Consider the following 26,221-nt stretch of genomic DNA (forward strand, 5'->3'; position numbering starts at 1 on the left):
AGAACTGCTGGGTCTGGCGTGGTGGGAAGGGGAGCTGGCTGGGGTGCCAGCCAAAGGCTCAGGCCAGGAGGTCCAGGGCAGTGGAGGCTTCACAGCTAATGAGGGGTCTTGGCCAGCATTTCTCATCTGGATTCTGTGGCCAAGGGAAGGCAGGAGGGTGTGAAGACCTTAGGGGTCCTTCCTTCCCCAGTTCTAATCCCGGCTGTGTGACCTCGAAGTGTCTCGTCACTCTTCCCAGGAAAATGTGAATAAGAACTCTCTGAGGTGTAAGTGACATATTGTATAAGGAGGCTGACACTGGAGCCAGATGCTACGCACTGCTTCACTCATTCAATCCTATCATCAAGGAGTTCCCCCATTTTACAGGTGAGGAAACTGAGGCACAGACAGATCAAACAACTTGTCTAGGTCACACGGCAAGGCTGTGCCTGGGTGACATTCGAACCCAAGTGAGTCCTAAAGTACAGTGCTGGCAGGGGTTACTATTGTCGATAATGATGATGTCACAGTAATTATAAGGAATAATAACAATGTTACACTAACAGTAACAGGTGCTGTCATGGCTCACCAAACCCTCCAACCTTCCCTCTCGATTCTCGGTCTCCAGGCCCCCAAGGAGAACCCAGGCTGGAAAGGACAGAACTAAACACAGACACTCCCAGTCCTGGGGGTCAGGCCACCCCAACCTTCTCTGCCAGGAATACTCTGCTGCGGATCCCAGAAGACTGTCACACAAGCGCCAGCTCCTAAGCCCTGCCCAGGAAGAGCAGGGAGGGCTTCCTGGAGGAGGGGGCAACATAGCCAGGACTAGAAGGACAGAGGAAAGTATTTAGAGTGGCAGGGAACAGCAGGTACAAAGGCTGGGAAAGAGTGAGTTATTCTGTAATGTGAGACTGGTGTACTGTGCATGGGAGGAGGGGAACACTGCCTGGAAGGGGGATTTCAGGGCTGGTGGGATCCAGGAGGCAAGAGGATGAAACCAGAATGCCCATCTCCAGGCCTCTGTTGTCTGACCTACAAACGGGACATCCTCAGGGACTCCGCCTTTGACGTTCCTCTGCCTAGAGCATCCTTCCCCATTTCTCCCCATGGCACAAACAAGGCCACGTGTGTCCAAGCCCCAGCCCCGTGCCCAGCTTGTAGTAGGGGCCTGGCTTCCATGTGCCCTTGCTCCAGCTGCATGAGGCACACACAAGCCCGTTGGCCCCACTGGAGCCATGGTTTTCCTAAGAATTCCAGCACCAGCCAGGAGCGGCCCCCAGGTGTGCGGGATGCCAAGGAAAACAGGAGGTGAGCTCATGGCCCGGCCACAGGCAGTAGGCAATGCAGGCACTTCACTGGAAATGTCCAGGCTGGGGCCAGCTGTTCCTACCCAGGCTCCCCTCCAGGCCCATCCTTTCTCCCTCACCCTCTATAGCTCCCATTGCCCTCAGAAGACAGACCAAGCCCTGTAGCACTGGCACTGCTTCTCCTGAGCCTCAAAATCTCTCCACCCTGAGATCAGTCTATCCACCTGGCTCATTTCTGCTTCAGGGCCTTTGCACATGCTGTTCCTCTACCTGGAATGCTTTCCCACCATCTCTTTGCCTGGCCATGTCCTCCTCATCTTCCTGGTCCTAGTTTGGTGTTCCCTCCGCCTCTGGGGAGCCTGCCCAGACGCCACCCCCACCCCAGGCTGGGTCAGGTATCTCCTTGGAGCTCCCACTGCTGCCTGTGTGTCCCCCATCACAGTCCTGGCCGCTTTGGATGGTTAGATAGCTGCCTCGCGCCAACCTAGATTCCCCATGAAGAAGAGGCCTGATCGGGCTTGTTTACCCTGTGTCCCCAACATCTAGCACAGGACATGATACACCGTAAGTGCTCAGTGCAAACTTGTGAAATGAATGAATGTGACTGAAATTTCCCCACCTCCAAGCTCCACATACTTTCCCTCTGCCAGAACTGTCTCCACCTTTTCCCTCTGCTCATCTGAGTCCTCTCTTTCCTTGAGGTTTCCTTCCCATCTCCTCCAGGAAGCCTCCCTGACTTCTCAGCGCCCTCCCAGGAGAACAGATCTGGCTATGACTCTACCCTCGCTTCAGACCTCCCCTCCAAGTGGCCTTAGGCTAGTCACTTCTGTCATTTCCCTGTCTTTAGAATAGAGGCTGTAAGCCTCCAGAGGGTAGGGGTGGAGAGGGTTAACTCTAGAGACCTGAGGTGTTTTGCATCTCAAGAACGTGGCTGGGCTGGGGTGGGGGTGGGGGATGATTTTCCTGATTAGCAGTAATTTTTATTTTTATTACAGCCTGTTCCCACAGCAGTTGGAGCAGAGCTTGGAAGGTATGGAGAAGGAAGTCCGGGGACTCCCTCAGACCTCCAGCAGGAGCCCTTTAATTTGTGTAACCCCCTGCCGGGAATGGACAGATGCACAGCCCGTTGCATAGACTGGTCAACTGGACAACCCAGTTTGCTCCCATGGGCAACCAGGCTGGCCCCACCAGCACCCACCAGCCAGAGAACCGTAGAGAGGATAGACCAGAATGGGGTGGGAGAGTCACCTCAAACTCTCTGGGGTGAGGGGCCAGGAGCAGGACCCCATGGACCTGGATAAGATCTAGGGTCCCCGCTCTCACGCTACCCCTCATTTTCCTGTAATAATCATCATCATTAACAATGATACTTATTAGTGCCATTGTGTAGGGGGAAAATTGAGGCACAGAGAGACATCACTTGCTCCATTTTGAAACAAGTGAGGAGGGAATTCAAGGTCAGTCAGCGTGATCTAAAGCAGCGACAGGGGAGGAAGTGAGTCCTAACCTTTAGCCACTCTTGACTTCGTTTCCCCAAGTGTGAGTTGAAAGGGGCCGTCATGGGGTGGCTTTATTCACAGTCGTGACCCAGGCTTGGCATAAAACAGGCACTCCAAAAATAAGTGAATGAGAGGTCTGGAGAGTGGTCCCACCTGACTCCCCGCCCCACCGACCCCTGCACTGGCCCCCCGTGACTCAGTTTCCCCGCCAGGTCTTGGTTCAGACACACCGGGTGGGGCCTTGAACACAGAGGCCAGTGCTGTCTGTTTACCCTGTGGCTGGACGCTGGGCAGGGCCGTGGTGGGCCGTCCCTGGGGCGGCTGCGCCGCCGGGATAAATAGGCACTGCAGACCTCGTGGGCGGCAGAGAGCAAGCTGCAGTCCAGCTCCCCACCGCAGCCATGGTTCTCGCCGCCGCCTGCGTTCTCCTGCTCTCCCTGGCCGCCCTTGGCGCGTCCGGTCAGGGCCAGATCCGGATGGGTAAGCAGAGCCCTCCCCCACGCCGTGCCCTTATCCCCAAACGGATCTGAGGACGAGTGAGAAGCCTGGGGTCACGGCTCCCTAGAACTCGGGACAGTTCTCAGGAGCGTTCTTTGGGGCGAGGGAGAAAGCAGAGAGCTCGGTAGAGGCTCAAGGAATGGGGTGGTGGCCGGGGTCCCTATGGCTGTGTGAAGCAGCGGGAGGGGGATCCCGGGGCCCCGACACCCCACCAGCACGCCCTGTCGGTGCAGGTGCAGGTCCAGACCTGGACGCGCAGATGCTGCACGAACTACAGGAGACAAACGCGGCGCTGCGGGACGTGCGGGAGCTGCTGCGGCAGCAGGTGGGAGCCAGGGTGGGCGGTACAGTGCGAGGGAGGAGAAGGAGGTCTGGAAGTGGGGGGCAGGGGGGTCTGTGAGGTAGGGGACAGTGGGGGAGGGGTACGGGAGAAGAGGGCCCCGGTGGAGGTGGAGAAGGTCCCGGGTACCAAGATCCGGGAGGGAATTGTGGAAAAGGAACTGGGAAAGGGGCCTCCAGGGATAGGGCGTTCCGCAGGAGAGGGTAGGGGTCCGCGAGGGGCGGGGGAGAGGGAGTCCCAGGGAAGGGGGAGAGGTGCTGGGAGGGTAGGGAGTCCGGGGGGAGGAGAGGGGAGACCCGGGGTAGGAGGAGAGGGACGGAGCCCTACTGATTACACCTCGTATCCCCCGCGCGGCAGGTCAAGGAGATCACGTTCCTGAAAAACACGGTGATGGAGTGTGATGCGTGCGGTGAGCGCAGCTGAGGACGCAAAGTCGCGGCGGCCAGAGATCAAGAAGCTGTGGGGAGAGCAAAGGAGAAACGGGGAGGAAAAGAGAAAAGGCAGAGAACGAGGCTGACAGAGATAGATTGGACGAACAGGGAGGGGAAACAGAGACCATAGGAAGGGAACACACAAAAAGAGGCAGAGGCCGGGGGAGGTGCAAGGAGGTAGAAAGATGTGGAGAGAAAAGCTAACTAACAACGCAGGCGAGCTGAGAGCTGGAGACTAGAGAGAGTGGTGGGGACGGCGTGAGCAATGCGGGGTGTGTTCCTGGTAGGCTCCGCCCAGGGGCGTGGCCCTGACTGCCCGCTCCTCCCCCGCAGGGATGCAGCCTGCGCATACCCCCGGCGTGAGCGTGCGGCCCCTGCCCCAGTGTGCGCCGGGCTACTGCTTTCCCGGCGTGGCCTGCACCATGACGCCGATGGGCGCTCGCTGCGGCTCCTGCCCCGCCGGTTTCACAGGCAACGGGACGCACTGCGCGGACATCAATGAGGTGCGCCCGCCCCCACTATCTCCCACCGCCTGCCCCCACAACTCCCCACTTCCCCCACGACCTCCTCCTCCGGTAGGGGTGCTAGCTTCGGGGGCCCCCTCACCGCCGGCGGCGCACGTCTACACGACCTCCCACAGTCGGAGGGCACCCACCCCAACCACCGCCCTGACCACCAGGGACGCTCGCCCCGACGAACACCTTCAAAGGCAGTGACAACTCCTCTACCGCCCGGAGTGGTCCGGCCCAACGAGCCCCCTTCACCTCCGGTGCTCGTTAGCCCCAACGATCGATCTTTCCACCACCGCGGGGAGCCGGCCCCGACGACCCCCACGCCCCCACCGCCGGGCACGCACACCCCGACGACCACTTCCACCCTCTGCTGGGGAGGCAGGCCCTCACGATTCCTTCCCCCGCCCATGACCACCTAGCCCACGGGGTTCCTGGGACAGCCCCCTCCAGGCGCACCCGGTCGCGCCTCTGCCCACACCAAGGCAAAATCGCCCCTGACTCCTGGGACGATCGCCTCCGCCCACGCGGCACCCCCCTCCAAGTGTTGGCTGACGGTCCTTAGGCTTTCTAACTCCAAGCCTAAGGAGCCATAAGGCGCTGCTTTGTGAGGGGCCCAGCTCCGCGTCCTCTGATCCTCCGTGGCCCTTCCTCCTCCAGTGTAATTCCCATCCCTGCTTTCCCCGTGTCCGCTGCATCAACACCAGCCCCGGCTTCCGCTGCGAGGCTTGCCCACCCGGGTACAGCGGCCCCCCACACGAGGGCGTGGGGCTGGCCTTTGCCAAGGCCAACAAGCAGGTGAGGGCTTTGAGGGGGAGCATTTTGTTGACTAAACTCCTCCAGCCTCGCGGCCTTTTCCCTTGCCTCGCTCCAGCGTGAGGGGGTGGGGACCAGCGTCTGGAGGGAGTCAGTGGGGAAGGGTCCGTGTCAAGGATGGTCGGGATTGGAGGCGGGATGGAGGGGAGAGGTAGCATGCAAAAGGAGACCTGGGGTGTCTGCGTGAGGGCGGTGATCTATGCGCTCCCTCCCACCCAGGTTTGCACCGACATTAACGAGTGTGAGACCGGAAAACATAACTGCGTTCCCAACTCTGTGTGCGTCAACACCAGGGTAAGGCCCGGGAGAAGGAAAGGATGAAGAGGCCGGGCGGGGGAAGGGGGCGGGGGCGCGAGGTGGCAGCTGCCGGGGCTGACCAGCTGCGTCCCGCGCTCAGGGCTCCTTCCAGTGCGGCCCGTGCCAGCCCGGCTTCGTGGGAGACCAGGCGTCCGGCTGCCGTCCACGCGCACAGCGCTCCTGCCCGGATGGCACACCAAGCTCGTGCCACGAGAAAGCCGACTGCGTCCTGGAACGCGATGGCTCGCGGTCTTGTGTAGTGAGTGCAGGCGCTCAGGAAGGGGTATGGGATGGGGAGGCAGGGTCGGTGACGCCCGAAAATCTACTCACCACCCCACTCGCAGTGTGCCATCGGCTGGGCGGGCAACGGGCTCCTCTGCGGTCGCGACACCGACCTGGACAGCTTTCCCGACGAGAAGCTGCGCTGCGCAGAGCGCCACTGCCGTAAGGTGGGCGGGGCCAGGGCGTGGTCGGGGGGGGTGAGCGTGAGAGGAGGGCGTGGGGTGGGCGGGGCTCTGGTCACATCCCTCACGACCCCCCTGCTGTTTCCTAGGACAACTGTGTGACCGTGCCTAACTCAGGGCAGGAGGACGTGGATCGCGATGGTATTGGAGACGCCTGCGACCCTGATGCTGACGGAGACGGGATCCTAAACGAGGAGGTGGGGCCTAGGCGAGCTGGGCGGAGTGGGGCTTGGGCTAGGAGCACGGTCTCAGAGGTTGGATTCGCAGATCCAGGAGAGACGAGGGGCTCCCTGCAGAGGAGGCGTGGCTTCGGAGATGGGCTGGTCTGGGGAGTGACTTTTGCCCCTCCTGGCCAGATCCCCACCTTAACCTGTCCTGTCTCCCAGGACAACTGCCCGCTGGTGCGGAACCCAGACCAGCGCAATTCGGACAACGACAAGTGGGGCGATGCGTGCGACAACTGCCGGAACCAGAAGAACGACGACCAGAAGGACACAGACGGGGACGGTCGAGGCGACGCCTGCGACGACGACATCGACGGTGACCGTGAGAGTGGCGGGGGGGAGGGGCGGGCGCCGAGGGGCGGGGCTTGGCCGGGGGCGGGGCTTGGAAAGCCAAGGGCGTGAGCTTACTTGAGGCGCCCGGGACCTTGGATCATGCTCCGACTAGCAGGAAAACGCCAGCTGTGTCGGATACTGCAGGGCAGTCTGGGGTTTAGGGCCGAAGAGGTGCCCTTTTTACACCTGGGGCATAGGAGCTCAGGGCGTGCATTCACAGGGCAAGGGGAAGTTTCTGATGAGTTGCCCACGAGTGAGGGCCATTCCCTTCCCTGGCTGTCCATTCATGAAGTCTCTTCGTGGCTGGACCCTGGACACGAGTACTTGGTTTAACCTTGTAGCAATTGGGAGCCAGGGGACGGGTGGGACTCTCCCAGGAAAGCTCCAGGCTTGCACCTGCCCTACTGAAGTCAGCCTGGCCCCTTCCCGATCTTGGGGTCCTGTCCTGTTCCCCTGCTTCCCGAAGGGATCCGAAATGCTGTGGACAACTGCCCCAGAGTGCCGAACTCAGACCAGAAGGACAGTGATGGAGATCGTGTAGGGGATGTCTGTGACAACTGTCCCCAGAAGAGCAACCCAGACCAGGTGAGGGCAGGCCTCAGCTGGGTCAGCGCTCAGACGTGAGCCCTAGGCTAGTTAACAAGACGGCAGCCCATTCAAAACAGCCTCAGAGATGTTCCTTGGGGTTAGGAGGACCTTGGCTCAGGAACCGGGTGTGGGAGGGAGGTTTCTGAGTTCCCCTACCCTGATCATGGACCCCTGCACCCCCCGCAGGGGGATGTGGACCACGACTTTGTGGGAGACGCTTGTGACAACGACCAAGACCAGTAAGGAGGCCTCCTGGGGTGGTGGTGGGGACCCAGGGTGGGCATCCCCTGACTGGACCCTCTGGGGATCTCACTGTCTCTCTGTCCCACCCACCCACTCTAGGGACGGGGATGGACACCAGGACTCTCGGGACAACTGCCCCACAGTACCTAACAGCGCCCAGCAGGATTCAGACCGCGATGGACAGGGTGACGACTGCGACGAGGATGATGACAACGATGGAGTCCCAGACAGTCGGGACAACTGCCGCGTGGTGCCCAACCCCGGCCAGGAAGACTCCGACCGTAAGGCGGCGGCGGGCCTGTAGTGGGGACGGGGCGTGTGATGACACTGGGGCGGGGTTTAGAGTGGGCGTGACAGGGGTCAGGGGAAGGGGGCGTGGCGTGGTATGGGCGTGTCCGTAGCTGGTGTGAGCGAGGCTAGGCTTGCAGCGGGTCCGTCGCTGAGCTCACCGCCCGCTGGTCTGCCACCTCCTCTCAGGGGACGGTGTGGGCGACGCGTGCCAGGGAGACTTTGACGCGGACAAGGTGGTGGACAAGATTGATGTGTGTCCAGAGAACGCCGAGGTCACCCTCACCGACTTCCGTGCCTTCCAGACGGTCGTGCTGGACCCCGAAGGCGACGCGCAGATAGACCCCAACTGGGTGGTGCTCAACCAGGTGGGGGCGGAAACCAAGCGGAAGGTGGGGGGAGCCCAGGACACTCACTTAGGGTTCTAAGCTAGGGCCGGGGAGCCGAGGGCTCCACGGCCGGCCTGAGGCCTTTCTTCCTTTGACGCCATCAGGGGATGGAGATCGTGCAGACGATGAACAGCGATCCTGGCCTGGCAGTGGGTGAGACGCAGGGAGGGGCAAGGTGGTGCAGGGGCCCGCTCAGGGGGCGGGGCCAGAAGTGGGTGGGGTGGGACTAGAGGGTGGACTGGGCGGAGTCAGGGCGGGGCTATGTCTGGATTTAGGGGGTTGGGGTGGGGCGGGTCTACGGGGTATCTGGGCCCAGAAGGCAAGCTGGACTCTGGAGGGGCGGGGTGTGGGGGCAGGCCCGGACCCGGTTAAGGGTAGGGGCCGGCGTCCAGGACCCCACTGGTTTCCTACCTTCCCAGGTTACACGGCCTTCAACGGCGTGGACTTCGAAGGAACGTTCCATGTGAACACTGCCACCGATGACGACTATGCCGGTTTCATCTTTGGCTACCAGGACAGCTCAAGCTTCTATGTGGTCATGTGGAAGCAGATGGAGCAGACGTACTGGCAGGCCAACCCTTTCCGTGCTGTGGCTGAACCTGGCATCCAGCTCAAGGTGTGCAGGGGTGGGGGGCCCTACCCAATCTTGCACCACTGCCTCTAGGAGGCCCCAAACCTTTCCCCAGACTCCCAAAGCCTGTACAGCCCCCAGCATCATTCTATGGACCTCAAAGTCTTCCCACCCACTCCCAGCCCTTCCCTGAACTCCCACAGGCCCCAAATCCTTCCAATTTCTCCCACAGGCCCTAAAACTCTCCCCCAGCGCCCCCCAATCTTCCTTTGGGTCCTGAAATCCTCTCACCCGGCCCTAAGCTTTCCTTCAGGTTCCAAATCCCCTTGCCAACCTCCTAGACCACACTATGTCACAGAAACTCTCCAGCAAATTTCCCAAATTCTTTAGATCTCAGTTTATCCCATGGACACTACTTTCTACAGATCACTAAAGCCTTCTGCAGACCCCAAATCCTCCCAGACCTCAAACCTATCCAGACTCTCAAATCCTCATGAGCCCCCAGACCACCGCTGCCCCCATGACACACCTGTAAATCTCCATATGGTCCCCAGGAAGGCATCCCTATGGGTCTCCCATCCAGCCCCCCCAGAGCCTCCATCACTCCTCCAGGACATGCAGCTCCCACCAGGCAGGATCCTGGGGTGGGGGGCTCCAGTGCCCTGTGCAGTCTCTCTCCTGGTGACCCTGTCCCTGGGAATATCAGGCTGTGAAGTCTTCTACGGGCCCTGGGGAGCACCTACGGAATGCTCTGTGGCACACGGGGGACACAGCGTCACAGGTGAAGCTGTTGTGGAAGGACCCCCGCAACGTGGGCTGGAAGGACAAGACATCCTACCGCTGGTTCCTGCAGCACCGGCCCCAAGTGGGCTACATCAGGTGGGGTCTCTGCCTCTGCTAAGGGACTGAGTCCCTGTTCTTCCCTGGCTGCCAGGGGAACGGGAAGGTTCTGGGGGCCTTGATCCCCTTGTCTGTAAAGTGGGAACAATGTCGGCAGCTAGAATGAACTGTGATTGACCCTAGGGCACAATGCTGGTCCCAGAACCTAGCACCTAGAAGGTGGGGTATCACCCACTCTCCGTTTTTCAATTCTCATTCTGCGTTGCCAGGAAGTCCAGACACTCTGCTTAGTTAGCACCTACTGTGTGCAGGACCCTGATATCCATCTCACACAGGTCGGGAGCCCCACCTGCCCTGAGTGTGGCCCAGGCAGGAAGTCCCCACGGCCCCCACTCTGAGAGAGGAGGGGGCCCATCTTCTAGGGCAGGTTGCTGAAGTTCTGAGGGTCTTCACTGTCCCCGTTTAACTGTCCCCTGCAGAGTGCGGTTCTACGAGGGCCCTGAGCTGGTGGCTGACAGCAACGTGGTCTTGGACACGACCATGCGAGGTGGACGCCTGGGGGTTTTCTGCTTCTCCCAGGAGAACATCATCTGGGCCAACCTGCGTTACCGCTGCAATGGTAAGTGGAGGGACCACCAGGGAATGTGGGAATCTGCCCCACCAGCCTCACCCCCTTTCACCCACCTGCCCTCTCTCCCTCCACAGACACCATCCCAGAGGACTATGAGACCCAGCATCTGCGGCAGGCCTAAGGACAGTGGGGACCTGCCACTAGATGATGACCATCCTCAAGGGTGTAGCACCAAGGGCTGGCTAGCTTGGGGGACAGGAAGGGGATCGGAGGGTGAAATAAAGCGTGTGTGTGGTGGGGCCGTGGCTGTTGTCTTTGCTTTGGGAAGATGGCGGGGTATATGGCCTTGGGGAGTGGAGACTTGCAGCTGACTCCCCTCCTGGGAAGCCCCAGGCCTGCTGCTGCAGCCCACCCACTGTGGTCATGGGCCTGGACCTCCACCCCTGGAATGTCTGCTCCAGGATTGTGGGGGGTGGGTTGCTCCCCTTCCAGGCACCAGACCCGAGTAGCTGGCTGGTGGGGGGAGGTGGTGAGGGGCGCACATCTTCGTGTCCATGTTCATGAATGTGTATGTGTGTGTGTGTCTCTGCCTCGTGTACCTGCAGTACTCACGTTTCATCTCTGTTATGGGGGAGAGACAGGAAAAAGGGGAGGAGACAGAGACGAAAACATTGGATTTTTATTAGGTTTCATTACAAAGGATGCAAAGGTACAAAGACAAAAGCGTCCACGCCAGAGGACGGGCAGGGGCCGGCCAAGTGCACCCTGAGCCGCCTGCCCCCGCCCGACGCAGGCGTCCACACACAGCCCACAGGACATCCATAGCAGAGAGTACATGCTAGAGGGGCAGAGCCAGCCTGGGGACAGAGGGACACAGGCAGGGCAGGGCTCAGACTGTGGGTTTGCATATATTAGTGATGCCACCCAGCCCCTGGGGGGGGCAGTTTCCTGGGGAGGGTACGGCAGGGCCAATGGACCTCAGCTGCCAAAACCCTCCTGGTGGCAAAGGCCACAGCACTGTCCCCTTGTCCCCAATGGGCAAGAGGTCATAAATGACTGAAAGGTTAGGATGGGCTGGCCATCATTTGCCCCCCAATTCCAGAACCCTGCGATATGGGGGCAGCCCCCACCCCGCACGTGCCACATGTCCCTGGCTCCTCGGGATGAGGTGTTGGGACTGGCCATGAGAGTGGAAGGCAGAGGAGCTCCCTGCAGCCAGCGTCACCCTGACATCCAGCCCTTGCCCCTCACCCTGACGGAGCAGCCTGGGGCCCGGCGACCCTGGGTCAGCCATTGACAGGAGAAAGACTGAGGCCCGGGTCACAAGGATCTTGCTTCTACTCCCCATGCCCTCAGGAGCCCCGCAGTTCCCAGGCCTCTCCTGAAGTGGCCAGTTGCCTGTGGCGCGAGGGTAATGAGAGGTGCCTGAGCTCCACCTAGCCAGCACCCCCGGAGGAATGTCCCAAGGATCCCCAGTCACATACTATCAGACCCCCAGGAGGTGGGGGCCTGGGGTCCAAGAAGGACTGGGTTAGAAACAGACCAGGTGCCCACTCACCCCAGACAGGCCTCGGAAGTGGGCAAGTCCTTCCTCCAGCTCTGCAAGCCATGTGGGGAGGGCTCAGGGAGCCACAGCCCCCTCGCCTGGAATGCCACCTGCAGGGGCGATGGGCCAGGACCAGGAGGCCCAGTTCCCGTGACCTTTCAGCCCCCACACTGGGCCCCAGGCAGCCTCTGACAATAGCTCCGTCAGAACCCAGGAAGAGTGACAGGAGCTGCTGCTTTGTCAGCCCCCCAACACCTCCAGGCCTCACACACCCAGCCTGTATGGGGGTGGGGTGCCTCATCTGGAAATGCAGAGAGCTCGGAGTCCTGTGGGGGGAGGTGTGGAAGGATGTTTGGTTATGAACCAGCACAGGGTCCTCCAGAGGTGGTCTGGGGATGGGGCACGTTCCCATGTGACCTCAGCTCTGGGGGCCCTCTAATGACAGTCGCTCATGGGTACTCATGAGGTCCAGGACACCAGACATGGTGAGGGGCAATCCTGCTGCCCAGGCCCAGCCCTGCCTTGTCCCACCTGACAGGCCGCAGGTGCGACATCTGACATCCATCGTCACTCAGCAGGACGCATGAATGGATGGACATGAGACCCTCCACGCAGGGTCTCCTTGCGGTGTATGACAGAGCTGACCTCACCCACCCCACTCTGACACCTGAGCCTCCCATGGGGTGTCCTGCTGGGCGTCCTCCCAGGAGCTCAGCTGATGAAAATCAGGCCAAACACAGCGACCACTCAGAACCCTCCTTCCAGCCCTGAAAACCCACAAGCAGGTAACAGCACAGAGAGGCGGAAAAGTTCACCCTGCACACTGGGGTGTGAGGTGTCACTAAGGAAGGGGCCATCAGTGCACACCCCCACCCTGGACAGCTGGTCCCAGGGAGCCCTGTGGACCACAGTGAGGGTCCCAGCACAATTAAGCCCCTTCTGCTGTGGTTTGCCCCCGCAGGGGAGCCTGGCCGGCTTTTGGGCCATTGGCTGTAGGGTCTCCAAATTTTGCTGAGGGGTCGACCTGCCCCCTGAGCTTCCCACTGAGGGCTTCAGGGCCCCCTTGCCCCAAGAGACTGGCACTCACCCTTCCTGCCTAGAGTGTCAAGGGGAGGGGGACGCAGGACACTCCAACCAGCGCCGCCTGTCTTCCCCCTGTAAGGGCAAGCGGGGGGAAGTCGGCGTGGGCATCTGTGACGGGACATAATCCCAACAAGACTCTGCCATCTCCAGGCAGCCCCCTTCTCGGGGGGACAGAGAGGGGCTGACCCCTGGCTCCAGCCTCTGCCCAGGAGCCACATGAGAACAAACTCACTGCCCTGGGGACTTGGAGGGCAGAGGGTAAACCGAGGCAGGTGGGACAGGCCAGGCAGCTCGAGCTCCCAAGGGAAAGGTTTGCACAGCTGAAGGGGCTCGGCCAAAGCCAGGAGCACTCTGGGGTGTTGGGGGGACAGCATGGCCGGCCTCTGAGCCCGTGTGGGCCATGTGTCCAGGCCTGACATCCAGGCTGGCCCCGAGCATGTGAGTAGGCCAAGGGTGGCAGGTCTATATACAAGATGCAGGCCCGGGCCCGCCCCTCACGGCGCAGCTCGCCTGAAATCACAGTATTTTCACTTCACAAGTCAAAGGACTGATTCCCTTAGGCTGTCTTGCCTCAGAAAGTCTTGGCAACTCAAGAATATTTAGTAGAGAAGTGATATCTAAGAAAAAAAACAAAGTTCCCTGTTGCAGACTCCATAAGCCGCCCCAGTCCCGGGCGGGGTTGACCCCTTGGAAGACACGGGGACACCTGGCCACTGGCTCCTGGTGGTGGTGGTGGGGAACCCTCCCAAAATAGCTCTGCACCGAAGCCTCGCACAGGCCGCGGCCATGTGTTAATACAATGTCACCTGCGCTCCTGGCCATGGGCCTCTCCTGCCTGTCTGCACCCAGAACTGGCACTGCGCAGATGGGAAGCGTGGGCTGACAAGACTCCCTCACTGAGTTCCCAACGCCTTGTTTGAAAGTTGCATCCAGGAAGGTTGCTTGTAATTTTATTAAGGCCATTTTTTAAAAAGTTCTACATACAAGTCTAATGGTAACCAAACTCTTCTATATACATGTAGATTTTCTTTTAAAACAAAAATGTCCCCATCTCTATCCCCGCCTCCACTGCGGGGAGGGGACAGGCCCTGGACCTGGATGGACAGACACCATGTCCCCCAGACCAAATGGTGGTGGGGACAAGTGACTGAGGGGGCCTTTCTTACCTGTGTGGCCGCCAGGCCACTTAGACACTGCTAACAACCTAGCGGGGGAACAAGGATGGATGGTTGCTAGGATTAAATCTGGTTCCCACAGAGGTGAGGGTTCCCAAGGTCCAGGTGGAGGGGTGGTCGAGACGCCACAGAGAAATGCACCAGGCAGAAGTGTCAGCCTGAAGGCAGGTGGAGGAGCAAGTCGAGATGCAACTTGGAAGGGACTGAAACAGACCCCTACTAAAGCAGCCCACAGAAAATAAAGCCAGTCTGCTGCCCCCTCACAGGGCCTGGAGGGCAGAGACAGTCAGCTCGGCTTCCTGAGGCACTTGGAGAAGCACCTGGAAACCTGCCACTAAAAGCACGCTGCTCTTTGCCTCCAAACCCAGCCCTGCCAGGAGGAGCTACAAAAGAGGTGGCTGGAGGGGTGTCAGCTGGCTCTTGGGGTGGGGGTGAGAGACGGCCTCGTCTCTGGAGCATCTGGGAGCAGAGGGGCCAGGTGTTGCCAGCCTCCGGGTCTGGGATGCACCCGCCCTGAGGATCGGCAAGTACCTTCAGGAGGCCTGGCAGAGCCCGGTCTTCTCTGGAGACCCTTAATAAAAACAAGGACTCCTTCCCAGGAGTCTGTTACGTGGCCGGAGCAGAGGCACTTCCAACCACCTGAGCTTCTGCCAGAGTCCCCACTTGGCACAACCGGCCTTTACTGGGCCAGCTGGGCAGCCGCTCGGCCCTTCTGTTTTGAGATAACTTGGGGTGAAACTAAAGAGGCCAGAGACAGCTCAGACAGTGGACTGCTTCCAGTTAGCCTAAAAAATGTGTAACATAGGATTTCTGGAATAAAAACATGCTCTCAAGCAAGTATTGGCTTGGAGGAGTCAGGTACTCATCTACAGCCAAAATGTAAATACAAACCAAAAGAAACAAACAAAAAACACAACAAAAATGCCCTGGCCACCCCTCCCCCACCTATCTGTAAATAACAGTAACAACGAGCACAATACAGAGAAGGAAAGATGAAAACAAGTTCTAAACCCCCCAGAAATGACCCCTGGCAGCCTCCAGAGAGACCAGGCGGGGGGTGAGCAAGGCGGGAAGAGGCTGGGAAGGTCTAGCTGCTCCGTTTATACCTTTGCCTTCACCCCCACAGGAAGGGCTCTAGCGTTCTGTGCGCTCAGGAATATAAAAGACAGCAGTCAAAATAGTGTTTATTTCGAGCTGGGTCTGCCCCTCTCTCTGGCACCCTCTCCCTTTGGCGGGTGGGGCTGGCTCTCTACCTAACCAAGGGCTGGGGCTGGCAGGTGGGTGACTGGGGACGAAGGAAGGCAGTGAGAGCTGGACAACAGTCGGAAATGCACGTCTGCCCACCATGTCGCAGACCCCGGTGACCCCAGGCCGGTGGCCCTGCCCAACACGCTTTCTGCATCTTACAGGGATAGATGGCTCATGGCCTGGGATACGGGGTGAGAGCACGCGCAGAGGGCAGATCCGAGGGGTCAATGCTCAGCCTCCCAAGAGAGGTGGACAGCTGGGGGGGAGGGGTGGGGGGAGGTACTTGGCGGCATTGCAAGCTCAGAATCACAAGCTCAGCCGTTTGCGGGGACGGAGTGTGCAGTCCCCAGGCTCAGGGAGATGCCGTTGGGGCCACTGACCGGCGGGGTGATGGTGCCGGATGTACGCTCACAGACGGTCCATTCGGAAGGTGTCCTCAGTGGCCGGGTCGGCCAGAACCATGTCAGGGTCGTTCAGCATGTGCAGTCCGTCCAGGGTCAGGGGATCAATCTTGAGTTCATCCAGGGGGAACTGGCTATCGGCGTCGAAGCTGACATCACCAACCCCAGCCAGTGTGCTGGTCAGTTCTTTAGAGAGGCTGGGAGGGGACTCTCCAGTCACTGGGGAGGGGGCACAAAAGTCTCAGCTTAGCTCTGGCTCCCCACCCCATACTCTGGGAAGAGGAACTGGGCCACCCCAGGGGTGCTTACTGGGAGTCTGTGCTCCAGAGGACACGGCTATCGTCTGGGGGCATTTTTAGTTGTCACAACTGAGAGAAGGGGTGCTATTGACACCGTGGGTGGAGACACCCCATAGACACAAGATGGCCCCTCCTAGAGAAAAATCCAGCCCCAGACATCAGCGGGGGCCTCTCCCTCTCAGCCAGCTGGTCTCCTCTGTTTGCGTCAGAGAAGCAGGCTGGAGCGTGTGCATCGGGGGCCCTCCTTGTGGGCTGGAGGAAGTCTGGGTTCCCCCAGAGACCCAGGTTCAAACCTGAGCTCCCTCCTCTACTTGCAGGCAGTTCTTGGGCCTCAGTTTCCCCATCTGGGGACCAGTATGACAATCCTGGTCTTTCTGGGCTATTGGGGAGATCATGGGGTCTGGTCCTCCTCGGGCTTCTGAAGCACCCTTGGGGTGGGGAGAAGCACTGAGTCAGCACTTGGGGTCCAGGCATGCCATCCCCACAACTGGGAATGTCAGTGAGAACCGCCAGGGGGAGCCCCCCCCCAACCCCATGACAGCCCCAGCTTACAAGGGAACTGTTTCCTTCTTCAATCTTTGGGGAGAATCTTTGGGGAGAAGCTAGGGGTGGGGAGGGCCTCAGGAGTCTGAGTTCTGTGCTAGATGAAGCGGGACTTTCTCACACGTGCCATGCACATCCTGGGGCACCTGAGCGCTGTGCTTAGGCCTCTTGGGGACATTTATTGCAGCGTGTAAAAGGTGTTACACGTCTGTCAGCTGGCTGCAAAAGACATACCCCATGAGTCAGGGCCCACCCCCTGCACTGGGCACCTGCGTCCCCAACACACAGAGGGTTCAGGGGCCTGGGTGGAGGGTGTGGGGCTTGATGACTGACTGACGAGTTCTGGCTTTGAGCACAGGGTGCTGGATGCCTCATTTAGGGACCAGTTGTGTGTCCCCCTGGCCTGTCTGCAGCCCAGCAGTGACTCAAGGTCAGGGGTCTGGCCTCATGGCCTCCATGTCAAGGGTGGGGACACCTCGGTCATGTCAGGACTCACCGTGCAGGGCGGGGAGTGGGTTCCCTCCCCCTGGGGCTGAGCCCTTGCCCAGGACCACATGCACAGGGCCTCACCTGTGAGGATGATGTTAGGAATACTGCTGTGGCTGGGATAGCCCAGCTGCTGTGCGTCCGGCAGGCTCCCGTGGCTGCCTGTCAGGCCCATCATGGCTGCCTGCGAGTAGTTGAGTGTAGAGCCCGGGCTGTACAGGCTGCTGGAGCTGATGGCAGTCTCCATCATGTTGAACTGCTCCAGCTGGGAGGGGACACAGGGCGTGAGGCTGGCCGCTAGCCCCAGCTGCTGTGGGCTGGCCTTTCTGCGGCTGCTGGGACCACCTCCTCTATAGGAGGCCCAGTGCCATGCTCAGGTCCACCCCGGGGTGCCTGCACGAGTCCCTCGGCCCCAGGGTATCGCCCTCCCCAAACCCACTTGGACCTGCCCATACACCCCCCTCAGGGCTTGCTGCATGATGGAGAAATGGATGGATGGGGAGTGAAGGAGCTCCGGGCACCAGCCAACCCCGCCTGTGTCTGCAGGCCTGACTCCAGCCTCCACAAAAAGCAAGCGTGACCTCCCGTAAACCCACATGCATGGCCCATGCCAAGTGCCACTGTGACAGCCACTGCCCACCCCTGCTGGCATTCAATGCCTCAGAGGGCACAGACACCATGGAAAGCAAAGGCAGCCATGCACTCCACTGCCTGGAGACAGGAGGGGCGAGGAGTGGAGCTCACGCCCAAGGGCGGAGTCTGGGCGAGCGTCTCTTGGGGGCCCTATGGCCCAGGCGCCCGCTCACCTGGTGGGACAGAGCATTGGCCTGCCTGGCCGCCATCTGCTGCTCATAGTACGAGTCCCCAAACACACTGCCCAGGGTGGAAGAGTGCTGCAGATAGAAGAGACGCCTGCTGTTGTCATGGTCCCTGAGACCAGGTTGAGGGGGGTGGCTGGGGGGAGTTCTCACAGTCCTATTGGGGCTACAAGGAAGCCCCTGGGACCGACTGGAGGATGCTCCGGATGAGGGAGGCTGATGACAGCTATCTCAGGGCTCCCAGGAAGGCCCACTCTGAGCTGGCATCCCCCCTAATTTCAAGATGACTGCTTCTGTCCACCGCCTGCTCCTGGGGGGAATCTGCACCTTGACACCTTCCAAAGCACCAGCCCCTATCTCCTCTCCTTGAGCCCAGGTGGAGGTGACCTCCTTTCCATCAGACAGAAGATGAGGGGGACACATGGAGATCAAGAACCCCATCTGATCGACCCCAGAGGAAAGTATGTGACTGGGGCCAAGGGGGGAGGGATGGACGAGGACTTGGTGACCCTTGTCAGGCCCCTGGGGAGACATGGGACAGCACAGCAGGCCACCCACACACGGACAGGACAGGTGCAAAGTGAACACAGGACAGGCACGTAGAAAGCCCCCTGCCCACCTATGGGCCCCTGGCTGCCTGCCCTCAAGACCCCAGGGCCCATGGGCAGGCATGCAGCTCCACCCATGCTTGTTCAAGGCTGGCTGGGGCAAGGGGGTGGGGGCTGCTCCCCTGGGAGAGGAGCTGGGGCCAGGAACTCAGAGGTGGTGGAGATGCTAGAAAGAGGAGCTTGGAGGTCCTGCCCATTGCTGAGATGCTGCCAGGGATGGCAGGATGGAGCGATGGGGTGTGGGAGAGAGGAGAGGGGTGGCCGGCGTGTGGCCAGACAGTGCCTGACGCACCAGGCCTGCGGAGAGCCATCTCTAGCCCAGACCCCGAGTCTGTTACCTCTGCAGAAAAAGGTGGCTTTTGGAAGCTACTGCACCGTGGCCATTCTCATGTCCCAGGCACGCCGCCTTTCAAATGTCTACACAAAGGCCCTGGATCTGAGCTCCCTGTTCTAGAAAGCTCTCCACATGCTCTGACAACAGCCAAAGCTTGAGTCTTGGGCCTCCATCCCAAACGGGGTTGGCCACAAATCTACTGGCTGCTCTGGGTGTTCAGTGGGCTGAGAGCAGAAAGGGACAGATGGCTACCCCAGCAGGCAGGAAGGCCCCTGGGGACAAACGTTCTATTCAAAAACCAGGGAAGAGTTAAAAATCACCAGCTTCAGGATTGGAAAAGGGGCTGAAGGTTTCAGCTGGGTTTGCTCATGAAGGAAGGGGGTTTGTTCTGGGGTACCTGTTCCTGTGCCCAGGGCCTTGGTCCCAGAGAGGCACAGCATGCCCAGCAGACCCCAGGCTACAGTTTCTCTTGTGAGGGTGCCATGAGGGTTTGCTCAGAATGGAAGGGGGAGGCAGCACGTGGGACACAATTCCAGTTGCCTGAGGCCCAGGACATCTGCTCAAAGCCAAGTGGAGTCCCTGCTGCTCCACAGATCCAGGGGGGATAATGGCTGCACCATGGGGAGATCTGGGCCCATGGGACTGATGAGCGTGTCCTGAAGGGCCCAAGCTGCAGTGGGAAGTCAGGGCTGCCCTCTGCCCGGTCCTGTTTGCCTCTAAACAAGTCCCTTGTCCCTCTCAGCCAGTATGTCCCTTTGGGCTCAGACAGCCGGACAGCCCCGCCACACCTGAGTGAGTAGCCTGCCTTCCTCGCCAGCACATGACGGACAGACAGGACTGACACACAGGCATGGGCTTGACGAAACAGGAACACGCTCTGCCCGGAATGGACCCTTTTAGTTCAGGTAAATAGCTGAGAGACATCTGCTCAAACCTTAAATTCCTGTCCTGCCTTGAATGAGAGGGTCAGGCCACCTGGGACAGGCCCCACTGGCGGCTTCCCCTGCCTGAACCAGCGTCTCCCGCCCGCTGCATTCCACAGCAACACAAGATGAGACCAGACACTTTCCAGGAGCCAGGAGAGCTCAGAGCTGACGTGGATGGACCGAGTGTGCAGACACCAGGCCGAGCCCCGGCTTCTCCCGAGCTTACTGCCACCCTCCCTACCTGCCTGTGGAGCAGGAGACTGCACCCCGATGGTACCATCAGGACCCCTGACAGCTGTAGGAGGAAGTGCCTTGAGACAGCCCATCCTGTAATAGATGGAGCCTCATGTCCTCCTCGAGTGGGACACCCACTGTCCTGACACATAGGGCTGGGCCCAGAGTGCAAGGCTGAGAGCTGCAGAGATGGCGACAGTGGGGCATGTCCCCTGGGACAAAGGAGCCTGATGTCATTCCTGCCAGGTCCTGCTTGGAAGGGCAGCTCCGCTCCCTGATCTATGCAAGAAGGAGAATCCTACCTCCATTGGGCAGAGAAGGTGGCCTCAGGGCCTGGGGCACTGCAGGGTTTCTTAGCCTGGTGACATTTTGGGGACAGAGGGGCGGGGTCCCGGGAAGGCTCCACTGCTAGAGTGAGATGTTTCAGGCCTGGATGTCAGCTTTGCGGGTGCCCCTTCTCCTCTGACGGAATGAGATGGATGGAGTGTGGCCATGGCTGAGCCAGGCTGGGAGAAACCCTGAAGAACCTGGACAGGGTCTGTGCGTGTGTGTTAGCGATGGGGACTCAGCTGTGCTGGGTGTGGGGGGGACCCGTGTCTGATGGGCATGGTCAAGCCCTGCCTGTTGCCTGTGGCCGGACTCCGTCTCACCTGTGGGTGGGGAACAAGGACACAATAGGCTGCAGTGCTGCTCAAGGAAGCTTCCTGGGGGACATGACGTCCTGTGGGGCAGCGGGGCGGGGGTTGAGGAGTTGGAGCTCCCACCACAGCTTGCAGTAACCTCAGCTGTGCCCCCAAGCAAGGGGAGCGCGCCTATTTCCGGAAGCCTCATGGCGCCGAGCCTCAGGGCAAGCAGATGCAGGCAGGGCTATATGCACAGGCTGCTGGACGTGGTGTGTCCCCAGCCACTGGGCAAAGAGCCAGGGTGTGGCTGACACCGAGGTCAATAAGACAAGCGAGGGGCCCGCCACCCCCAGCTGGGGCATCGCACAGACCACAGAGGTGCAGCACCCTCCTCTCCCCACCCCGTGGAGCGGACGAGATGGGATGAACTGAGGCGTGAAGCACAGATGGTGGCAGGCGGGAGGGGGCACAGAGGTGTGAAGTGAGGCTGGGGCAGGGGGTGGCGGTGTCCCTTACTTGCGGGGAGCTCCCAGGGGAGAAGCCTTGATTGGAGACAGGCGAAGTGGGAGACTGGTTGGCCGGGGAGCCAGCACTAGTGCGGTACTGCTGCAGAGCTGGGGCCTACAACGAGAGACAGGTCAGAACCCAGAGGCCCCCGCCTGGCTCCCCACTGAGTCCCCCCCACACCTCAGTGAGCAGAGAACTTGGGGCACCTGCAGGAAGAATGGGCCCCTGAGCCCTGCCAGAGCCCGGGGCCTCACGGGGACCTGCCTCCAAAGCCAGCTCCCAGGTGTGGGGGCTGCGGATGGAGAGCCTGGAACCCAGCCTGAGTCTCCCAAGAGGGCTGTGAGGGAGGGAGGGGTCCGCTTCAACTCAGCAGGCTGCAGAGCACTCACCCTCACACACGTACACGCAGCCACATTTTTGGGCTGGAGGCTGAGCCTGGGCAGGGCACAAGGGCTCAATTAGCAGGGTATGGCTGGTACCAGCATGGTCACTTGCGAAGACCAGGAAAATATCCAGAGGGATGTTTTCCTTGCCTGGGTGTATCTGCAGAAGCTCTGGAGGTGGCTGCCTGTGCTCCAAGGGAGCCGCAGTCCCTGGGGGGTTATACGGCGACACACGCCCTACGCTGGGAGCCTGACGAGGAGAAGTGCCACCCACGCGCCAACGTCTGCCTGGCTCCACAGCCAGGCCCCACTGCAGGAGGGCATCAGAGAACTGGGTGCCCAGGCCAGACCTGGCATCAGAGCAGCCCCTACACCTGTGTTTCTGCCAAAGGAAAGCCTTAGGTGCTTTCCTGTGTGTGTGGGGGATGTTGGGTCTGCCCTCTGGGGGATTGAAGCAGCTTGGAAACACGGGTCTCTACTGTTAGGTCACTGCCTGCTCTGCCAGTTCAGGGGGCAGGGGTATGCTGTTCTTTGCAGATCACATGATGTTCTAATGGCATTTATCCTGTGGCTGGCAGCTGAAGGCTCCCTGTGCCCCAAACATGGGTTTCTGTTCCCCTGGATGTAGCCAAAGGTAGCTGTTACCACCCTCTTCCTACCAGGATAACCAGAGTCAAAGTCTGAACAATCAAGAAGCTTTGGGGTTGCAGAGTTAAAAACCCAGCACTCACTACCCTGAGCTCAGCCCAGATAAGGGGTCCCATGGTCTGGGCTGCAGCTCCCTACAGCTCCATAGCAGGGGGGGTCCCCTGGTCTGAACTTAGCCCTCTAGGTCCCAGGTAGGGGGTCCCATCCTATAATTGAGCTGCAGCCCCCAACCTAGACAGGAGGTCCCAAGGTCTGAGCTGCAGCCCCCGGCCCCTTCCTCCCTTCCAAGTTCACCTCCATCCCTCTGGCTACCAGACGCCTGTTCCCCAGGTCCTGAGAGCTGTGCTCTCATTACCTCCAGCAAAGCCCTTTTTTGGATGGGAAGGGCAGAGGGGGAGGTATCAAACGCTATGGGGAAGGGCTTGGCAGCCAGACACAGGTGGTCCATCTTGGGTGAAGTGTGGGCACTGACCCCCACTTGTGCCTCAGTTTCCATATATGTACATGGGGTGAAAACCTCGGCTTGAGGATTCCAAGAAGACACCTTGCTGTGTGCCCGGCCCCCAGCAGTGTCTGCTTTAGCCCTGAACACTGGCAAGCTGGCCTCTAAGTGGAGCCTTGAGGGGGCTGCAGAGTCAGCTGGGCACCAACTGTCCTTGGGCCCTGGGTGCCCAGTGGGGCCTCCCACAGCCCCGGGCTCCTCCTGCACAACCTCCCAGCCAGGCCCTGCAGACCCCGTCCTGGGCTTACCGAAGCGATGTCGATCCCCATTGGTGGCTGGCCTGGGTTGTCTGGGGGGGACTGGGGGAGAGAGGACGGTACCGTGACCGAGAGCGGGGGCAGCTGGGGCCCCCGCGTCAGGCTGGTGCTCGGCATCAGGGGGCCGCCCAGGGGAAGGCCAACAGGCACCTGCGGAGGTGGTGGGGGTGGCTGCTGCTGGGATGCAGGCGGCGGAGGTGGTGGGGGCTGGGGCTGTGGTGGGGGTGGCTGCTGGGAGCCTGCCTGGGTGAAGAAGGCGTAGGGCAACTGCTGCTCCAGAGATAGGGCATCCATGGCCACAGCCTGCGGAGAGAAGAGGGCATCAGGCAGAGGCGTGCTCAGCAGTGAGGGCCAGGCCATGAGCACTTGGTCCGGGGGGGCCCAGACGGCCCGGCAAGCTCAGCAATGATGTCATGGGTGAACCTGGGAAGTGCAAGCCCAGGGGGGGCCTGGCCCAGCGCTAAGGAGGGTTAGGCTGCAGCTGCACAGGACCTGGGTGTCAAATCCATCTGGCTGTACCCTGCACCCAACCAGCCTTTCTTTCACCCTCACCACACATCGAGAGGCAATCACTGTCCTCTATACTTGCTCAAGTTCAGGAGGTCCCTGGCCTCTCTGAACTGGAGTTTCCCCACGGGGGGATGGGGGGTGGGGGTGGGGCTAGCAGGCACCAGGCACCACACTCCGGTAGCCCCGCAGGTGGCCAGCGCCAAGCCCCTCTGTGGTCCTGGCGGGGAAGGGGCCCTCCACCACCACCCTATAGCCTGGCCCATCTGGGGAGGTTAGAGGGCGTGTGACTGTTGGAGGCACTGGTGTGGCCACTCGGTGATAACCAGTTCAGGCCTTCTCGGAGCGGGAAGGGGGAACATCAGGAACATCATCAGAGGGAAGTTTTCAATGGTCATGAATCCGCAGACGGTCCCTGGGGCAGGCGGGACTCCTGCCCTGTGAGGGAGGTGGGACATGCCCCCGAGCTACGGGATGTGAACATTTAGCAGATGCCCAGCCTCTAATAAGTGGTGGGTAGTTAGTGATCACAAAGGACTTTCCAGGAAGTGGAAAGCAGGTCTAAGAAACTGGAGGTGGAGAGGAGGGGCAGGGGTCACAGATGGAGGGACCGGTGACACAGAACCACCATGGCTCTGCTTGGGTCCTGATCTGATAAGACCACCAACCATAAAAGCAGACAGAGACAAGAAGGGGAACCATGCCCAGGACAGGCATCAGAAGGAGTGAAGGAATGACTTAACATTGTTATAAGTGGGTGACGCCATCCAGGTTATGTTAAAAAACAAACAGCAAAAATGTTAAAAATGTTACCTGTCAGAGATTTTTTTAAAGATAGACAAAATGGACAAATTCCTAGAAACATACAAACTACCAAAACTGACCCAAGAAGAAACAGAAAACCTGAGTAGACCTGTATCAAGTAAGGAGGTTGAATCAGTCATCAAAAAAACATCCCAGGGGAGATTAGAGCTCAGACCCAGGTGGCTTCGCTCATGAATTCTACCAAACGTCAGTAGTTAACATCAGTCTCAAACAAAGTCTCAAACTCTTCCCAAAACCGGAAGAGGAGGGAATGCTTCCTAACTCATCCTATGAGCCTCGACTAAGTAAATAAGAGAAGAATCAAATGACTGAAACCAGAAACAAAAGTGGGAACATACTAACTTGACAGAAATGAAAGAGTTAGAGAGACGACCATTACCGTGAACAACCACACACCAGCTTGCTGTGTAACCCAGATAAAACGGACCAACTGCTAGACACACGAAACTACCAGAAAAATAGATGAAGTAAAATTACAGTAAATTAGAAAAAGAAAAAATAATACTCTCTAAAATTCGATTTTGGAAAATTTCGACTAGATCCTAAAGAAGAAAACACCGTAATAAAGCATGCCCACTCACACGGCATGAGCTAACATCAGTCCTGTCCGGGACGGTATAAGGAGACTCCAGGCCACTGATTAACCTATTTTCCCATGTGTTTACAAGTTGACAGAAAGCCAAAAAATGCCGGGATGTTTCTGCAGCCCCCCGGAAGGAGTGGGAGGCCTCCCAGAGAGGCAGAGCTGGGCCACCCCCCACCCCACCTCGCCCTCACACCTGAGTAATGGGTGACAGCGGGGAGAGGGTGGGCGACACCTGCTGCTGGGCCTGTTGCCGTCGTGCCTCGGAGCTCAGGGACAGCGGGCTGACACCAGCTGGTCGGTGCTGCGGTGAGGAGCCTGGCGTGTTCATCCCTGGAAGGGAGGGTGGGTATGACTCCGGCCTCCAAAGGGCCACTCACACACCCACAGCCACTGCTGGAGACAGCTCAATCTCTCAGTCAGAAGCCAGTGAGCATGCCCTGATTGCCAAACCCAGGATGCCCTCCCCTTCCAAGGCCCCAATTCCTTGCCATTGGGGCCCCCAGCTCTGTGTGGGCTGTTCTCCTTCCCTCCTCCCATGCTGACCAACACTCTCCACCCGATCCTGCCCTCTCTCTAGGAGGGGCATGTCCTGTGGGCCCTGCCAACCAGGCAGCACTTCCCTGCCTGTGGACTACCACGTGATTTGCCCCTAGTTGGACATGTGACCAGGCTGATCTAATGAGTGCCTGCCCCAGGACTTTCAATGGAACTCCAGGAAGGGCGGTCTGGAGCTCTATACATGTTGGAGCCTCCTGTGGGTGGAAAGGGGAGGTTAGGCTGGAGAATGAGAGAGAAGTAGCTCCTGAACCCTGGATACAGCCACACTGGCACTTCCTGTCTTTGGGAGACAATCAATCTCCTTTTTTTTCTAAACTGCCTTGAGTTTTGGTTAGTTTCAAGCAAGTTGATTCTCCCCAACACTGCGTTTCCTCTTGACCCCCCGCTCTCCTCACCTTCCTTTGATGCACATGCCTTCCTGTAACCACTCCTGCAGCCAGATCTCTCAGCCCCAGACCTGTTACCTGGCAGCCCCGCCATCTCATGTCCACGTTCTTCTCCCCCCACCTACCGTGCTTCCCCGAAAATAAGACCCAGCTGGACCATCAGCTCTCCTGCGTCTTTTGGGGCAAAAATTAATATAAATATTATATTATGTAAGACCCGGTCTTAAATTATAGTAAAATAAGACCGGGTCTTATATTAATTTTTGCTCCAAAAAATGCATGAGAGCTGATGGCCCGGCTAGGTCTTATTTTCGGGGAAGCACAGTAAGTCCTCTCCATGCTGGAGCAGCAGACTCATTGGGATGCCCAAACTAGAAACTGTTACTCTTTCTCTTCTTCCAAAACCATTGTATCTGATGGAGTTCCTGCCACAGACTCCACGTTGCCCCGTCCTTCCCCTCAGTCCCCTCCCCCAGAGATCTAATCCCTGGATACACCCATTGTGAAAGAGCTGAGTGAGGTCAAGTTCAGTGTGGCAGCAGTTGAGG

The 26,221-nt window shown here is 59.4% G+C and overlaps 2 protein-coding genes across 8 annotated transcripts in view; one reads left to right on the top strand and one right to left on the bottom strand.

Annotated features, from left to right (window-relative positions):
- The first annotated feature begins 3,001 nt into the window (after positions 1-3,001).
- Positions 3,002-10,489, top strand: COMP (cartilage oligomeric matrix protein). The gene is made up of 19 exons (XM_074337824.2): positions 3,002-3,268; positions 3,520-3,611; positions 3,984-4,035; positions 4,391-4,560; positions 5,227-5,364; positions 5,602-5,676; positions 5,780-5,938; positions 6,024-6,128; positions 6,233-6,340; positions 6,530-6,689; positions 7,167-7,285; positions 7,475-7,527; positions 7,631-7,812; positions 8,009-8,187; positions 8,313-8,361; positions 8,628-8,824; positions 9,486-9,658; positions 10,099-10,238; positions 10,325-10,489. The coding sequence occupies exons 1-19, from the start codon at positions 3,190-3,192 to the stop codon at positions 10,369-10,371; spliced, it is 2,277 nt and encodes a 758-aa protein (XP_074193925.1). The 5' UTR covers positions 3,002-3,189; the 3' UTR covers positions 10,372-10,489.
- Positions 10,490-10,849: 360 nt separating this feature from the next.
- CRTC1 (CREB regulated transcription coactivator 1) overlaps positions 10,850-26,221 on the bottom strand; it is a 56,805-nt gene continuing 41,433 nt past the window's right edge. For 2 of the 7 annotated variants that reach the window (XM_074337828.2, XM_074337831.2), the window contains 7 exons: positions 24,923-25,059; positions 22,962-23,114; positions 22,803-22,853; positions 21,031-21,135; positions 17,778-17,864; positions 17,056-17,236; positions 10,850-15,862 (listed from right to left, as the gene is read on the bottom strand). In XM_074337828.2, coding sequence (XP_074193929.2) covers positions 15,651-15,862; positions 17,056-17,236; positions 17,778-17,864; positions 21,031-21,135; positions 22,803-22,853; positions 22,962-23,114; positions 24,923-25,059 — 926 coding nt within the window. In that variant the 3' untranslated portion in view covers positions 10,850-15,650. Of the gene's footprint in view, positions 15,863-17,055; positions 17,237-17,777; positions 17,865-21,030; positions 21,136-22,802; positions 23,115-24,922; positions 25,060-26,221 lie in introns of all 7 variants that reach the window. The other 5 variants (XM_074337826.2, XM_074337825.2, XM_074337829.2 and 2 more) reach the window with 4 other exon arrangements.

Source organism: Rhinolophus sinicus, chromosome 15 (genome assembly GCF_057876585.1).
Source record: "Rhinolophus sinicus isolate RSI-liver-muscle chromosome 15, RSI-T2T, whole genome shotgun sequence".
Classification (NCBI taxonomy): Eukaryota; Metazoa; Chordata; class Mammalia; order Chiroptera; family Rhinolophidae; genus Rhinolophus; species Rhinolophus sinicus.